Source organism: Nannobrachium achirus (assembly GCF_963921795.1).
Source record: "Nannobrachium achirus genome assembly, chromosome: 19".
Classification (NCBI taxonomy): Eukaryota; Metazoa; Chordata; class Actinopteri; order Myctophiformes; family Myctophidae; genus Nannobrachium; species Nannobrachium achirus.
The window spans coordinates 44,324,994-44,343,838 of record NC_137826.1 but is presented as its reverse complement, the minus strand read 5'-3'; the positions used below and the strand labels follow the sequence as shown (position 1 = coordinate 44,343,838).

General features: G+C 41.4%; 1 protein-coding gene across 1 annotated transcript; it reads left to right on the top strand.

Annotated features, from left to right (window-relative positions):
- Window positions 1-2,054: 2,054 nt before the first annotated feature.
- On the top strand, window positions 2,055-18,821 carry LOC308304854 (uncharacterized protein; the record flags this gene model as incomplete). Its single annotated transcript, XM_080749482.1, has 5 exons — window positions 2,055-2,110; window positions 3,968-4,074; window positions 4,249-4,335; window positions 11,132-11,473; window positions 18,784-18,821. The coding sequence occupies exons 2-5, from the start codon at window positions 4,005-4,007 to the stop codon at window positions 18,819-18,821; spliced, it is 537 nt and encodes a 178-aa protein (XP_080605608.1). The 5' UTR covers window positions 2,055-2,110; window positions 3,968-4,004.
- Window positions 18,822-18,845: the final 24 nt, after the last annotated feature.

Genomic DNA, 18,845 nt, shown 5'->3' with positions numbered 1-18,845 from the left:
GAGCCAGAACCACGTTGAAACGCCGATTGAAACGTCCTGAAATGGCCAGCAGCATAGCGGTGCAACTCCAGAGAATGGAGGCAGCAGCCGCGCTGACCAGACGGCGGCGGTGGTGCCGTTCCCCACGAGGCCAGAGCAAAAGAGGGGAGGCTGGATACACGCAACAGAGGGGTCAAGTCAAGACTTGCCCCTCTCCGAGCTAAGTACCCCTCTACACTCTGATATCTGCGTTGTGCCTGCTGTGCTGTTTTTAACCTTATTTTAGTCCTTTAATTATTCCTTTTATTTGGTCCCATAATTCCTACTCACTGTAAAGGCTCCGTTTTGGGACACTTTTAGCTCATTTTATAGTAATAGTCCTCACTGTTTTGATATTGATATAAACCATTGCATGCTTTTATTTCCCTTTAACTTTAGTATTGTTTTATTGGAGTTCTCTTGTTATTAGTGTGCAGTGTGTTTAATTTAATGTTGAGGCCATTAGGCCATTTGGGACTTAGTACTGAAAAAGCTATTTTGTTTGACCCCCTCTAAAGGAGACCTGCGAGAGAAGGAGAATATTGGACATTGGGAAAAAGGACTGTGCGCGTTCCACAAGGACTGCTGGGGGCCAATGCGCATTAGTAGGAAGCAAACCTGAAGCCACACATTGTCTTTTAAAAGTTCATTGTCTGTTCACTGTTGATTCATTACCATTTTCAAAAGTTATTGCCTGTTTCATGATAAATTAATACTTTTTGTAGCAATAAAACTGTTTATTGCATGAAGTGCCTGATTATTTCTCTGCTCGAAAACCTGATTAGAACGAACCTGTTTGCCTTATTTTTGAGAGTTTTGAATAGAGTTCCTGGCGTTGTTGGCAACATTCCACGTTTATACTTTTTAACCTTGCCACAAAAGCACCACAATGATGCTGTTAGTAGATATGTCCAGCCATTGCATGAATTTGAACATTACATTTCTTAAAGCCAAGTTGGCCAGACAATGAAACCTGGAACCGGGCTGATGCGAGGGTTTAAAGGGACTACACCATGAATTTTCATTTTTCCAATTTTTATGTATTTTTTTGGTGTCCCACCAGCTCGTTCTATCCTCACAAAGTCCTATTTCTGACCATTGTGTCTTTCTCAGTTTATGGGCAGATCTATGTAAGCAGGTCTCAGAACGGGCTGTTTGAGTTTAGGTCCGATTGTGACATCACAATTAGGACCTACTGCTGTGCTGAGTGGGGGTTGGGGAGGGGTGGGCAGGACTGAGAAGGAGGCAGGAGGAGTTGGGGAGGGGTGGGCAGGCCTGCTGAGCAGGAGGTGGGGAGGAGTGTGGGGCCAAAACTGGCTCAATAGCTCAGTTCTCCCAGCAGCTGAAAATGCTCTGAAAGCCAGGCAGAAATGACAGAGGCTCTGTATTCAGGAGTGGTAATTTAGCCTCAAACCTTTTGAAAAACGTTTTTGGGACACAAACAATGTTATATCAATTATATTTCGTAATGAACCGAACTTTTTTACAAAATGACATCACTCGCGACTTCTGAAACTTAGGAAATCTCCAAACAAAAGTTTGGTTTTGCCGAGACTATGGACAGGCCATTATAGGCTATGGATCCCACATCAGTTCAAGGCTAACCTCGCTGTGATTGGCAGTTGTTGTTTTTTGCAACTATGCCTAAACCTAACCTGGCTTAATTAACCCTAAACCTAAACATCAGCAAACTAAACCTAAACCACAAGTTTGCTTTATATTATTAACCCGAAAGCATGCATGTGGATCCGGTCGATTAGGTTTCAAAATAAAATATGCCCTGTAGCTTTCTAGAACACCGCCCCCCATTGATGTTACAGATATTCCGTTTCCAATAAATTCCGTTTCCAATATGCTACTATACATTTTAATAGTCTTTATTTCATTTCGACGCATGTTTTAAAACACCCCCCCCCCCCCCCCTTCCAGATTTATTTTGAAAAGTATGGCCGGAAGTCGTGTTTGTAATCGTGGTGCGTCACTTCACTCACTCTAGTTAATCATCATAAAAAAAAACGTTACGCAACGTGGCTAATCCGTCCTGCAAAGACAAAAGGATACAGATATAAACAACACTTACATCATTTTAAAGGTTTGTAACGGCAAGCGATTGTATGTTTATACATAAATCAGATGGGATTATAAAAAGGGGAGATTAAGATTTTGTAGAATAGTAGGCTAACTTGCTAATAGCAAGTTGCTATGGACCAGAGCTAGGCTAAACAATATATGTTGTAATGCTAGTACTAGTAGCAAACATTGGAACAGAGAGCTAAAGTGACAACGTTATGATGTGTGTCTGGATGAGTGACAGGGTGACAAGACAGCGTGTTTACAACATGGTAACTAGCAGTTCCTTTCGGAACCTCTCCCTCCACTGCTATTCAGCTCCGAGATGAGGTTCCTCCCCGTCGTATGCCAGAATCTTCCGGCTGGGTGGACGATCTGCCGTTAGCGATCACTTCTTGCCTTTGGTGAACATTCTCCAAAACATGACGGGTATCTGCTGATCTATAATCGTTTTTCTTTAGCGTGGAAGAAAATCGAAGCACTGGGTTGAAATAAAGACTTAATATCGCTCATTATGTCAGCCGGTTCTGTGTTTTCCCTTTGTGTATATACCACGTGACCAGGGGAGGCAGATTTGTTATCCTATGCGGCCGCAACTTCCGGAATGTCTAAAAAACACAAGACCGGCTGACAAAATGAGCGATATAAAGTCTTTATTTCAACCCAGTGCTTTGATTCTCTTCCACGCTAAAGAAGTAAAACGATTATAGATCAGCAGAAACCCGACACTTTTTGGATAGAATGTTCACCAAAGGTAAGAAGTGATCGCTAACGGCGGATCGTCCACCCAGCCGGAAGATTCTGGCATGCAATGGGGAGGAACCTCATCTCGGAGTTGCGTATTGATTGATTGATAAAAGACTTTATTAGAAGAAGTTTGCATAGGAAAAAGTACAGTTTCATGACGGTACAGTTCACTGGTAAAGGTCTACTAAAAGGAGATCCTAGAAAAGACTAAGTTTATTTCCATAGGAAACCATTTATGGAAACCATTTTATGGAATTTATGGCATGCATGTGAAAATAAAAACAAACGTAATACTATAGTTAATATGAGCATCAAATCAATATTTCAAATGTGTGTGTCTTTTTATTTTCACATGCATGCCATAGGGATAGAACACACATGGTTTTATGACATCATCAACTTGCAACGGGCATTTCCCCTATTGAGTCAAAAATTAGCTATTTCTAGAAGAAATAAAATATTTAAGGTGTTTTTAATTTTACCTTGTAGTTATAGAGGACAATTATTATTTATTAAGGCATATTTGTCGTTTTAGCCAGGGATCCTTTTAAGCACTCTTATCCTTATCTTTAGCCTGATATCAGAGAGGGGATATCAGAGCCATACAAAACAAGGGTGATAAAAGGATAAACCCCAGAAAGTACTATGGCTTGTTTCTATAGTAACAAGTCCGTTCGCCCACGAATGGACTGTTTAGGCGCAGTCCGTTCGTCCACCGATCTGAACGGTTGGCCCACCGAACCGGCCGTTCGCCGTGTGTGTGTGTGTGTGTGTGTGTGTGTGTGTGTGTGTGTGTGTGTGTGTGTGTGTGTGTGTGTGTGTGTGTGTGTGTGTGTGTGTGTGTGTGTGTGTGTGTGTGTGTGTGTGTGTGTGTGTGTGTGTGTGTGTGTTCACTCACTCACACAGTGCAAATGGCCGTGCCAGGTGGGCGAACGGAGTGGTATTCCTGGGCGAAAGTCATGCAAGCTCTTGGCGAAAAGTCGGGCGAATTGTGCAAAACATTTGAAGACAAACAATAATATATAATATGCAGAAACACATTTTGTCTATACCTTCTACAAATAGCACTGTTATTCTAATCTTGACAACACTAGGTCTCTAGTTATTAAAGTCATTGTTCACTTCATTTCAGACCAGTGTGTGTGGAGTAGTCCAGACTGCAGGTGAAGATGAACTCTCCAGACTCAGCCAGGGACATTTCTATTAAACAGGAGGAACCTGAAGACCACCAACACCTCAGTAAGTTTAACCACTTGAACCCTAGCATCCCTATGCATGGGGAACATTTGCTGAAAGTAACCGATCTACAAGCTCACAACGTGTCAAGAATTATGTTTTAATATTGTTTCATAATTTCATGATTGAAATTAAATTCTTGTTGTGTTTATATTATATGTATTTCATTCTCTCCAGACTCAGCCAGGGACATTTCTGTGAAACAGGAGGAACCAGAAGACATTTCTATTAAACAGGAGGAACTTGAAGACCACCCACATCTCAGTATGTATTTTAACCTATAAGATAATCTGAATATATAATTGTTGAATTTTTATTACGTCCTGTCAAACAAAAACATGTCCAAATATAGCTGCAAGCAGCGATAAAGTGTCCAAGCCATAAAAAGCAGGAAAGCAAAAAAGCATCAAGGGAAAGCAAAAAAGAAATCAAAGAAAAACTAGAAGCAGTGTTCTTCCGAACAGGACTCCGGCAGGTCAGGTAGGTTTTTTTTTTTTGCCTACTGGTGACTCTATAATAGGCCAAAGTGAAAAGGGTGCCATGCGTTCTTGGGCCTTTCGCGGCAATCGGACGCTGCATGCGGGATTGAGGCATTTTGTCCCAAAGATTTGTTTTGCAAATGTTGACCCGCTGGTAGCGCTATAACAGGCCAATGTGAGAAGGGTGGCATCTGTTCCTTGGCCTAGTGGGGATGTGTGTGCAAAATCTCACACAAATAGCAGGCTGCGTTCATGATTTGAGACATTTTGTTCAAAAAGGTATCCTGCAAACCTTGGAATTCAATGTTAGCCAATTAGATAGAATATGATATCGGACAAATCCGTCATGATTACATCACTGTAGAGATACTGTGTACTGATTTGTGTGATTTTCGGATAAAATCTGAAGGAGTAATATCGAAGAATGTGTTTTCGGCCATCTGGTGATATCATCATATTTCATATTTTCTTTCACTCAGAACAGAAAAATAACGGCCGGTAGTGAAGGGCTCATTTTAAACATGAACGTAATCTGGAGTTAGATCATACGCACATGTAATTGGCATCCAGGATGTTAACATCAACTCAACCCAACGTGGGGTTTGAACTCACAACCTTCCGTATATCAGGCACTAACCACTACACTACGGCAGTCACACATAATTGACCAGTCATGTTTTTTTTAAAAAGGTTTCATGTAATGTACTTGACACACTGAGTGCCTTCTTTCAAAATTATATAGCGCCCCCTTTTGGCCAATTGGGGTAAGATTGGTTTCAGTGATATTTGGACTAACCCTCTACAGTAGTTCATCATGAAAATTTGACTTTGCATGTATGTTTTAGAGGCAGAAGAATAATTTGCATAAAACTGCAATATTCATTGAATTATTAAAAAAGAATGCTTCAAATAAAAACAAATCTGATCTGACAGATCTTTAGATATTGGACCAAAGTTAATGTAAAAAAAGTTCTGTGCACGTGACGCAAACATTACGGGTTTAAGCGTTATACAAACTGCTCAAAATGGTGGAAAATCTAAGGGCGGGGCCTACTTAACAAAGACACAGACGGCTTCCGCTTGAGTCAAGGCAGGTGTGTAAGCAAGTTGCATGTCTTTAAACGAAACGAGGCATGACTTATACCCGTTTAAAGTTTGAATTTTCAAACGCTTCGTATAGCGCCCCCCTTTGGCCAATTGGAATAAGATTGGTTTCAGTGATATTTGGACTAACTCTCTACATCTTTGCCAAATGCCATGAACATGTCACTTTGCATGTATGATTTAGAGGCAGAGGAATAATTTGCATAAAACTGCAATATTCAGTGAATTATTAAAAAATAATGTTTCAATTTTAAAAAAATCCACCGAGACAGATCTGACCGTATTGGTCCAAAGTTTATGTAAAAAAAAAAAAAAAAAACGCACATGACGCGAAAATCCCAGGAGGAGATAGATTTTTTCTGTTTTTCATATAATTCAAAATGGTGGGAGAACTAAAGGTCAGAGGTCAAAAGTCAGAGTATAAAAGTTGTTCGGCATGAGGAGACGCATAAGTGTATACACTTTTCATGGCTGTACCTCAAACAGAGCATGAGCTATACCTGTTCAAAGTTTGCATTTTCAAAGGCTTCCTACAGCGCCACCCTTTGGCCGATTGTTGCAAGCTTCGTGTTTTAGCCGTTTGGCATAGGTCAAGCCACTAGAGAAAAAGTGGCGGAAGAATAATACCTGAGTACTATATTAATAAGTGGCCTTTGCCACTTTGTGGCTTGGCCACTAATTATTCCAGAGTCATGTGGACCATATAGTGCCATATAGTAGTTTATCTCCTGTTTCTGCAACATGAGGTGGCTTAATTGATTTACAGTGTTTCACCTTGCCATGAAGTACAAGTACAACTTCTGGACACGGCACTAGTATGTCTCATGGACCTACTCCAATCCAACTCTTGATGCTGAGTGCCAAGCGGGGACCCGGCCAGGTTATACCAAAGACTCTGTCATGTCCAGTGCATGTTCACACATCAAGCTGCCTCACGCTACAGAAACAGGAGAGAGGATCCTGTCCTAGCTCTAGTCCATTGCGTTAGAAGGAGTTCTCCTTAACGCTATGTCAGTAACCATCCAGTGCACCAGAGGGAAAACCTGTGCACTTGCGCAGCCTCTCGTCTGGTCCAAAAATAACAAATACAGTTTCAATACTCACCAAAACAAAGGTTGCTAGTCTACTTAGTGGACACAATCTGGGCCCCCCACCATACGCCTAAAATATTTTTTTAGGGCAAAATTATTGGGCACAGTATTGTGACAAGCCTACTATGGACCGAAGCTAGATCCTGCCCAATGGGCTTCATGATTCGGCAAGGCTTACTTACTTTGACTAATAAAAGATGTCACAGCAAATCAAATGCAGGCCAAAAGTGCACTGCAATAAGCCTACACTAATAGGATAACACTTATTTTCAAATGACAACATTAAATTCACAACATGCGTGTTCACCAGAACGGGGCAGTGAGAGACAGAATATTAAACCCCATTGAGAATTTTCCCTCCCCTGCCAGCTGTATTACTATGTTCCCTCATAGAGAGCCAGTTATGAGATTCACAAAATGGGATTTATTTCGTTATAACTAACTTTTAAATCATGTTCATGTTTAAAACTAAAAAAAAATATTGTTCCTTCAAAACAATTGTGGGCTTGCTTTAAGGCAAAAAAAACAATGGTATAATATAGCTGCAAAAGCAGCGGAAAAAAGTAGGAAAAGCAAGAAAAGTGGGAAAAGAAATCTAAGAAAAACTAGAAGCAGCGTTCTTCCGAGAACAGGTCTCCGGCAGGTTTTTGCCTCCTGGTGACCATAATAGGCCAATGTGAAAAGGGTGCCACATGTTCTTGGGCCTTTCACGGCAATCAGATCATTATTTTCCTTAATTATCAGAGACGTTTCGGCAGATTAGTTTTAATGTATTTTGCATCATATGATGCAATAGATGATGCAATATCATGCTACAAAGCATCATATGACCAGTTGTAGCATGCTGAAATACTAAAATATCTAAAAACAGATTGAACACAAAAAAATAACTCAGGATTGTGTTGATCGTGTCCCAAACAACAAAAGATTTGGTTGTCCCAGAGGTGAGGTGGTCCTTTAAGTAAAACATTTAGTCCGTATTACACCTGCGCTCATACTACTACAATGGAATAATATGTTGTAATTTTGCAAAATTACAATAACAGTTCATAAATCCTATTCCCTCCACCCCCAGTACTTGCTTGGCCTACTGGCTGCATGCACAAGTCCCTTAGGCCAGACTCTTCCAAGTGGGATCAGAGACAAGAGTGTGGCGTTGCGACCCTGTTATGACAAACAATATAATTCAGTAGGTAACTGAAAATAGGAGGATTGGAAATTTGCAAACTAGCAAACTAAAGAACAAAACAGCCTACAAGGGCTGGAGGGAGAGATGGGACATGAGCTGGACATTATGACAAAGATGCACAAAGGGAGAAGAAGCACAAGAAAGAGATTCACAGACAAACAGGGCCTGGTCATAAAACACAAAACATCACAGGACAGATCATCAGGACCCCACTATTTACAGAAAACCATCCTAGCGACGGGGGCGTTTGCTTAGCAGATTGTTTAGTGCAGCGATGGCTGAGGGGACAAAACTTCTGCTAAACCGTACCTTGTGCCACATCAAGGTTCTGTATCATCGCCCTGATGGCAAGAAGTTGAAGTAACGATACAGAGGATGATCAGTGTCATTTGTTATTGACAGTGCTAAGCGTGTGATGGCCTTATCATTCATATCACCAAGTGTGGGTGTGGGAAGTCCGATGATCTTGGAAGCAATACAGGTGATACTGTAAAGTTTGTTTCTGTTAGGCATAGGGATGTATGTCACTAACGGTTTATCCAGTAACCGGTTAGCCGTCAGCATAAACCGGTTAATTAACGGTTTTTAATTAATATTTTTTTAATATTTTTTTTTTATTATTATTATTTTTTTAACCCAAAATTGTATATATAAGTACACAGAATTAATGTTGCTAGACGAATGGTAGACATTTAGTTATGCTCCTTTGAAAGACAAACAAAAAAGACGGATTTAACAATAAAAATAAATTGTTCTAGGCTTAATCATCAATAAACAACAAGCATCGCCTGCGCGTTTCAACAAGTGGTCGGCGGCGGTGCCTATTCTGCCTTTCAAACAAACAAGCTCTAGCCTAGACTGAGCATTTTTATTGAGAACCATTAACATGACGACGAGTTCTGTTTTGTACGAGTCTGTTGACTCGCGCTGCAGAGAAAACTCTTCCGAGATGAAAATAGCAGATCTACAAGCTCACAGCGCGTCGCGTTCTGCGACTCACGGCTTGTGATTGAGCATCGCTGTTGCCTCATGTCGCTGCTGTATTTGAGAAAGATACTGTCGCCTACACTCCTTTCCTTTTGAAATGCTCCCAGACCGAAATACCTCTGTTGGCTACGTGTTCTGTTTTGTGTATTCCGACGCTCGTTGTCTGATCCTCCCCGGACCACACTGTGGCACAGACCCCACTACGTAACGCTAAAACAGCCGTCTCTCATTCACTGTTCGATTGGACATGACATAAGACTACTTACTCTCTTGCGCCTCCCAGAGTCTGTTTGACAAAATCACATCTCCATAGCCAAAAACACTGTGCAGGACCAGGAAAATGCGATCATATTATTATGAAAATTAACCGTGAAACCGTTAAGCATGACCGGTTATTTCTTAACGGTCGGTTAACCGGTTAACCGCTGACATCCCTAGTTAGGCATGGACAGTATAGTGAAGAAACATGCTGAGCAATACAACAGAATAGGTTGGATAATGCTTTTGTATAATAATAACAGGAGATGGGGGGCAACAGACAGTGATCTTAACTTACGGATTACATGGAGTCTTTGCTGAAAACGTTTATGGATAGATGTAATGTGTTGATCAAACCTAAGTTTATTGTCCAAAGTGAGTCCAAGATATGTGAAGCTGTCAACCTGTTCTACTGTTTTACCATGAATGAGGAGTGGGTTGAGTCCAGTGTGGGTCGCTTGAAAGACCAGCTCTTTTGTTTTGTCCACGTTCAACTCTAGGAAGTTGTCAGTGCAACACTGTGTAAAATGGGAGATGGTGTTCTGGAAGTCCATAATAGAGTTATCGTCGTGGAGCAGTCCGATAATGGCAGTGTCATCAGAGTATTTAAAGTAGGTGATATTGGTGGGGGAGGGGCTGGTACAGTCATTTGTGTATAATGTATAGAGGAAGGGGGCTGAGGATGCAGCCCTGCGGGGCACCTGTGTTGGTGATGACTGTTGATGAGAATGATGAACCTACTTTATCTGTTTGTGGTCTATTACTGAGAAAATCCAGTGGATGAGGAGTGGATGAATGCTGAGGTTGTGCAGTTTCTTAATCATAAAGAATAATAATAATAGAAAAGAACACAGCCCGGCGAGCGAGCGAGGGCGAGCGGGCGAGCGAGCGAGAGCGAGCTGCGCTCGCAGTGCGACTGCACCATATAACCCAGAGAGACACACGGGGGTCCGCAAGCACTGACTGTTGCCAACCGTACCGTACAATCTTTCAGATGAATGCCACGCTGTCATATATTTCGTCTCCATCTCACGTCTCTCTGTGGCTGTGCAGGGCTGAGCTGTACTGGTGGCTGGGCTGCTAATGTCGCTAGCATCGCTGCCATTTGGTGTTGTTGTTGACTGAGTGGCACTGGCAACGCAGTTGTCCCCCGATTGTGTGTACGTTTGTGTGTCTGTGTGTGTTTGGAGGAATACAAGTTGTAACGTAACTCACGTTAGTTTAGCCTCGGGAACCGGGGACAGGTCTTGACAGATAGTCAAATAGGCTACGTCTTTGAAGATATGTAATGTAATGAAGCCTTTTTTGAACGGATAGCACGTCTTTTTTTTTTTTACTGGTGCGTCTAGGAACCGATAAGCAGTACCGAAAGTAAATATTCTTTTTGGGTACCCAGGAACCGTCATGTCCTTATCGGTTCTGTCCCGGTACCGAATTTCGGAACCCATCCCTATTCAGAGGTGACATGCATACACACTTTACATGCAGACAAATCCAGTTGTACTGTATATGGCTTGGCCTACAGCCTAACTCCCAAATCAGAGCTCACACATGAATCGATTGATTGAACACTTAGTTAGTCAAAGAAGATCGTACAGCACATGGGTACAGTAAAATAATAGGCTAAAAGGATGAAATTAAATATCTGTCGTCAGGCAGGGAAAAAAATATTTATTGAGCAAGGCAACAGCTGACCAACATTGGAACTCCCTTAAGTCTGCCTCACTACAAGCAGAAATGTTATTTTCTTTTCTTTCTATGTTTACCTAACTGTAGAAACATTGGAGCCTGGTTATGAGTTTCCAGAACCACGTGCAACAAACTACCTATTTAGTAACTGTTTGATCAGTCTTAGTAGATAAGAGTAGGTACTTGAACCATGGAAGATAGAAACGACGATTTACATTTTAGGAATCCATTGCTGATTATCATGTTAATTTTTCTGCTCCTAGACATCCTGCACATGGCTGTGTGTAAAGAAGAGGTTTCTCCAGAACAGGAGAGCAGCCCCAGTCTGCTCCAGGAGGAACCAGAGCCTCCACACATCAAAGAGGAACAGGAGGAGATACTTCCACGTCCAGAAGAGCCTGTTGGGTCAATGTTGACATTACTAGCAGTGAAGCGTGAAGTTGATGAAGATATCTCTTCACACTGCTCTAATGTTGACATTGAGCTTGTATCTGACACTGAAGTCACTGAAGAGAGTGATGATGGGGGGCAGACAAGTGGAGCTGTCCACACTGGAGAAAAACCTTTCCAGTGTAATCATTGTGACATGAGTTTCAGTAAGTCATGTAACCTGAAGACACACCAGCGTATCCACACTGGAGAAAAACCTTTCCAGTGTAATCATTGTGAAAAGAGTTACAGTCAGTCAGGTAGTCTGAAGACACACCAGCGTATCCACACTGGAGAAAAACCTTTCCAGTGTAATCATTGTGAAAAGAGTTACAGTCAGTCATGTAACCTGAAGACACACCAGCGTATCCACACTGGAGAAAAACCTTTCCAGTGTAATCATTGTGAAAAGAGTTACAGTCAGTCAGGTAGTCTGAAGACACACCAGCGTATCCACACTGGAGAAAAACCTTTCCAGTGTAATCATTGTGAAAAGAGTTACAGTCAGTCTGGTCATCTGAAGACACACCAGCGTATCCATACTGGAGAAAAACCTTTCCACTGTAAACATTGTGACAAGAGTTTCATTCTGTTAGGCAATCTAAAGGCACATGAGCGTACCCACACTGGAGAAAAAAAGCCTTTCATGTGTAAACTGTGTAATAAGAGTTTCAGTTGGTCATCTAACCTGAAAAAACACCAGCATGTCCACACTGGAGAAAAACCTTTCCAATGTAAACATTGTGACAAGAGTTTCAAGGATCCAGGTACTTTAATGGTGCATGAGCGTACCCACACTGGAGAAAAGCCTTTCATTTGTAAACATTGTGACAAGAGTTTCATTACTTCAGGTCATTTAAAGAAGCATGAGCATACCCACACTGGGGAAAAAACATTCCACTGTAAACTCTCTCTCATCTCTTCACAATGCACTGAAGTTGAAGTTGAGCTTGAATCTGACACTGAAGATCGGGATGATTGGGAGGACACAAATGGAGGTGTCCTCATTGGAGAAAAACCTGTCCAGAGTAAACTGTGTAACAAAAGTTTCAGTTGGTCCTCTGACCTGAAAATACACCAGCGGGATCACACTAAAGAGGAGGTTTCTCCTGAACGGGAGAGGAGCCCCAGTCTGCTCCAGGAGGGACTGGAACTTACACACATTAAAGAGGAACAGGAAGAACCAGGGCCTCCCCACATTAAAGAGGAACAGGAGGATCTACTTGAAGGACAAGAGGAGCCAGTTGGGTCAATGTTACTAGGAGTGAAAACTGAAGTTGATGAAGACATCTATTCACAATGCAATGAAGTTGAAGTTGAGCTTGAATCTGACACTGAAGATCGTGATGATTGGGAGGACACAAACGGAGGTGTCAGCATTGGAGAAAAACCTTTCCAGTGTAAACTGTGTAACAAGAGTTTCAGTTGGTCATCTGACCTGAAAAGACACCAGCGTGTCCACACTGGAGAAAAACCTTTCCAGTGTAAACTTTGCGACAAAGGTTTCAGCCATTCATCTCGCCTGAAGAAACACCAGCTTGTCCACACAGGAGAAAAACCTTTCGACTGTGAACTTTGTGAAAAGAGTTTCTTTCAGGCATCTAACCTGAAGAAACACCAGCGTATTCATACTGGAGAAAAACCTTTCCACTGTGAACATTGTGACAAGGCTTTCAGACAGTCAGATGACCTGAAGAACCATCAGCGTATCCACACTGGAGAAAAACCTTTCCACTGTGAACATTGTGACAAGAGTTTCAGCCATAGATCTCACCTGAAGACACACCAGCTTGTCCACACTGGAGAAAAACCTTTCAGTTGTAAACATTGTGACATGAGTTTCAGTAGGTTAGGTGACCTGAAGAAACACCGGCTTGTCCACACCAAGGAGAAACCTTACCATTGTAGACATTGTGACAAAAGTTTCAGTCAGTCGGGTTCCCTGAAAAGACACCAGCGTTTCAATGGGTGCTTAGCGTTGTTCCGACTTCCCATTGTTCCAAAGTCCCATTAAGTGTCCAGGTGACTCAATGGTGGTAGGATCAATACTTACAGGATTTATACTGTTAAGATATATCTTTTGAATACATTTTCCATCCTGGAAATATTTTGAAATAGTTTTTTTTTCCAGTTCTGGAAAAGGTTTGGAATTGATCAAGGGTCCTGGAAAAAAATATTTGGCTGTGCATTGTTTTGGGCATTTGGTTTAGTTTTCTAAAACATGTATAACATTGCACAGGATATGTAACATAGTAGTATTTCGTCCAACAGGCATGATTGCAGCCTAAAAATATGTGACAAAAAACAATCCACAGGCACATTCTATTCTATTCTTTATTTACTTTTTTATTTGTTTGCACTGCTAGTCTTTGGGCATTGCACAGTAAGAGAACTGTTATTGTGCTGAATGGTTGTTATGTAGGCCTGGAAATTGAGTTAAATATTCAGGAAAAGTTTTGGAAATGCATTGGTTAAAATGTGTGGGAACGCTTACTATAAGGGCTCTATTTTGCTTGTTTTAATTGCCACCAGCTCTTACACTTAATGCCTGGAGGTGTGGTCAACGCTGCTTGGCTATGTTGAGTACCCTGTGCTGCCAAGGTTAGATGCATCAACATATACATTTGTAATTGTAGCATACTAATCAGTCTGGGTGATAAGAGTGTTCCAACACATGAAAAATGTCTTTGCAAGACATGGTGATGTAGAGGTCGAACGGCCATCGGCTTTTATGGTCAAAGGGGGTAACCTGAAGGCTTTTTTCCTAACATATACATTGTGCATAATGCACAAATATGTATATTTCTTTTATTTTGTATTGTTTCACACACGATCAACAATTGCAATGCTTTCACAAGTATGTTGTGAGAGAAATGTGTTTTAATGTACAGGCACTCTATTAATAAAGTATTCAATTAACAAACCATTTAAATTATTTTACTTATATTTTGGTTAACTGAGAGCATGTCTTTTTTATGATGTAGGCCTACGACTAATTATAGCACCTAATGTAACTGCCATAACTATCGTATTACATAATTAGTGTGATGTGATAGCAAAATGATCCTCCTTCTGTCTGCAAAGTGTTTGTTTCATAAAAATCCACCATAGACCTGTTCTGAGCTACTTTCCAACGAGCACTTCCAACCGCAAACACACGAAAATGTATCACAAGCATGGCAATTATTGACAGAAATAGGCTAGCTCATAACATGTCTACGGTGGATTTTTATGAAACGACACTTTGCAGTTACAAAGATACACACACACACACACACACACGTTCCACAATTCCAATGCTGTTTTGATGTGGTGCCATAGGAGAGTTAACAGGCACACGTTGCAGGGTTGCCAGCCCTACTGAATCCGGCAGGAGTCTAATGAATTTCGACACCATGTCCTGTGGTGCTCCTAAATGTAGCCTGAATTTCTCTTGGATTTGGTATCAAACTCCCCAAATTCCCCAGAACACATGACATCTATCATGCTTAAAATTAAAAAAAGAAAAAATGCAAATCCTGCAGATATTCACTTTAAGGACAACAAGGGTTCATATTTTAGATAGTCATTAGAGAAAAGAAAAGATGAGTGTTAAAATGTTTTCATTTACTTCTTTCTATTGTTTTAGTGATTTTACTATTTTGATTTCAGTGGTTGGGGGCATGCATACAAGTGGCTAAATATGTATTTTTGACACAATAAGCCGTCAGTTTATTTATTACTATTTACACCAGCCCCCATAAGTCACATCTGACCATGAAAGATTGCAGTGCATCTCGTACATATTTAGCCACTTGCATGCATGCCCCAACCTGGGTACAAAGTATTGGCATCAAAATGTACTTAAAGTACTAAGAGTAAAAGTACAAAATATTTGAAAATAGCAGATCTACAAGCTCACAACATGTCACAATGCGACACGTGAGCTTGTAGATCGTCTATTTTCAAATAGCCAAATTATAAAATAGGGCTAAAGGGCTAATATGTTTTAACATATAATTCATATCTGCAAAAACTAGTAACTATAGTTTTCAAATAAATGTAGTGGAGTAAAAATACAACATTTGGATTCCAGATGTAGTGGAGTAGAAACACTCAAGTAATGTACAAATACCTCAAAACTGTAGTTAAGTACAGTACTTAATTAAAAGTACTTAGTTACAGTATTTTCTGGACTATAAGGCGCACCTGACTATAAGGCGCACTGTCAATGAATGGTCTATTTTCAAACTGTTTTCATATATAAGGCGCACCTGACTATAAGGCGCACATAATAGACGCTACCGTTGCGTTATGCATCCAACAGATGGAGCTGTGCTAAAGGGAATGTCAATGTCAATGAATGATCCATATATAAGGCGCACTGGACTATAAGGCGCACTGTAGTTTTTTGAGAAAATTAAAGGCTTTTAAGTGCGCCTTATAGTCCGGAAAATACGGTACTTTACACCACTGTCTATTTGTCATTGAATGTTATACGAGTTAATAACCCATGTGCTTTCTTGGGCCTATCCTTTTAGTTGACCTTGTACCAGTGAACTGTACTGTCATGAAACCGAACCTTTTCCCAATCCTCTAATACATTCTTCAATCAATCAATAAAATAAAATTAAAGTGGAAGGAAGCAGCACTCCAAAATAAGGGTTTCAAGACACTTGTCAATCAGTTACAAATAGATATTACAATAAATGCAGTTATTTGACAAAGGCTGCAATATTAATAAATAATCTCCAGGTAGCCTATCTGCAGATCCTCTCTCTAGAGCCCGCCTACTGTGACTTTACCTGCATGGCTAAAGCTGGCCGCACACTAGCCGATAATCGGGCTATTTAATTACCCTCCCGACAATCGGGCTGCCACCGATTGAAACGGGCCCGACAATCGGGCATGAACGTCGTCTAGCGTGAGGTCTCACAGATCCACTCGGAGCCCAGCCGAGTGGCTCGGAGGACGATCGGGGGTTGCCCGACTCTTTTCAAACATGTTTGATATTTTCCTGGATCAGTAGGCCCTACTGGTCTGGAATAGCAGCAGGGGACTGATTGAAAATAGGTAGCCTACAGCAGCCGCTGATAGACGCAAGTCTCTGAGCATCTGAGTGACAGAGCTATCTCTTTTTCTCTCTCTACACACACACACACACACACACACACACACACACACACACACACACACACACACACACACACACGAAATCAATCAACAAAGACGTAAAACTAGGCCAAACCAATTAGTGCAAGTCTGGACTCGCTAATAACTTTCCAGCTCTGCTCTCCTCCTCCAACTTTATGGTTCTCACTCTCAAATGTATGATAAACCTGTGCATTCTCCATGTTTCCACCTCAAAATGCTGGATTACAGTTCTTCAAATGGACCAGACAGAACCGCCCTCTTTCTCTCTCTCTCTCTCTCTCTCTCTCTCTCTCTCTCTCTCTGGGACATTGGATTAGGATCTCCGTGCCCTCGGATCTTTTTTTAATGATTATATTTGAATGATCCATCCGCCCACACCGCGATAATTTGTTAAAAGACAGGGGAAATCATGATTGAAAGCCTAGGCCATGGAGTAAAAGCAGACACGTGCCTGTCTTGAACTTGAACCTGTCTTAACTTGAACCGTCCGTGGTGGAAGCAGCCTACAACAGCAGCTCACCCCACGTCAGTCACTTTCTCTGATGGTCCGTGCACAGTGCAGTTATGTAATCTCTACTCCTTTCAAGTTCCAATTGGCCATAGGTACAGCGTGTAGCTTAATTAATGGGCCATCATCAACTCGTTGTTTGATCTACCAGCTGGGTTAACAACTCCTGGCTACTCCGGGCACAGCGCGCCCCGCATAGCCAGGCGTTTCGTATTTTAACAGAGAGCAGGTTTAGAAAACGCACGTTACCTTAACTATTAGGCCTATAAAATAAAATGACTTTATCAAAACTGACAATGATAAACCTGGAGCGGACATGAAAGAAACATAATGGATATAGGCCTAATAGGCCTGTCCTTTTTAAAGCATTACAGTAGGTAGGTCTATATTTGGGACTGAAAACTAGTCCCCCCCCCCCCAAAAAAAAAGCAATAGACATAAATACACTGCTTATTATTTCAAATAATGATCCACATCCATCCTCCCAGGTTGTATCATGATTGCTTGCGATGGGAATTAAAACTCAATGGTCGCGAGTTTGTTTTATATCAGCAGAAATAGTCACTACCAGTCAGTCACAGACTGGAGTGGGAACAGCACACGAGTGCAAGTAGGCCTACACGCCCACTGCCTGATCTACAAACCCTACAAAGTGGCGCGGAGGGACGCAGTTTGATCTTGGAGATCTGATATGTTCTCTGCGCAACACAGTCATACGACTAATCATAAAGCAGGCACCATGAGAAGCACCAGCAGACAGCGCGCAGCACTTGACTTTAGCAGTGGAGAGAGAGGGGGAAAGTCGATAAGAGTTGATCCATGGATGAACATGAAACGCGTCAAAGTGAACTCATAGTCATAGTATCATTTGAAGCTTTTTTTTTTTCGTTGCGTGAGGCAATGGTGTGTTTGTGAGTGGATAACATAATGTGTTTGTTTGTATGTGCGTCTGCGCGCGTGTTGCAAGGCGAAGCTCTCGGAACAGTGACGTTTTGTATTCATTATATAAATTATTTATTTATTATTGCTGTGTTTGGGCCCGACTCAATCGGAATAGAATCCTGTAGCGTGCGGTGCGCCCGACTGTTCAAAACGGCTAGTGTGAGCCCGTTTAGATTCTCTGGCCAGATAATCTGAAAAAATGATCCTGTAGTGTTTAATTCTACCCGATTCAGTCGGGCCCGATTATCGTGTAGTGTATGGCCAGCTTAAGCGGAATGAGGTTACTACCAACAAACCTTCGCTTGCAGCCCAGCCAAGGAGACACTTGAAGAATTCTGTAGAGCTATAGAGGTTCTGGTTGACTGAACAATGAAGGTAATTCGCTCACTAACTCTGAAATGTTATTTAAAAAAGAAAATTGTAGTATGATCCCTGTAGGAGCCAAAATGTTGATTTTAATGTGTTTGCTTTTACACCCTTTGTTTTGATGTCTTACTTCCTAATGTATTGAGCTCCTGCTGTGTCATCGTATGTCGGGTTTGTGTCTAGGGCAGCCAGGGCATTCAGTGAGTGAAGTAATTTCATTCATCAGTACCACATTTTGGGATCTAGTTATTTTGTTTGAATAGATTATCTTAACAGCAAGACATTTGCTGTTTTTGTTTGGAGTTGGACAGTTCCTGCCGAAGCTCAGCCTATTAAACACGTAGTGTGGTGAAATAGGTATGTATGTACAGTTTGTCTCCCAGAGAGAACTCACAAAGTGCTTTATACGACAGAAATACAGCACAAAGTATTCAAAACCAACAAAAATCACGTTTGGTTCTTAAAAATGTCCACTGAGAATGCAGCTTTCAAACCGGTGGAAGTGCATTCCATACATGTCTTTCTTTTTCTCCCCAGGGGAGTTCTCCAACATTATACTACTGGGACTTGTTTGAAAACATATTTATGTTTCTCTGAAA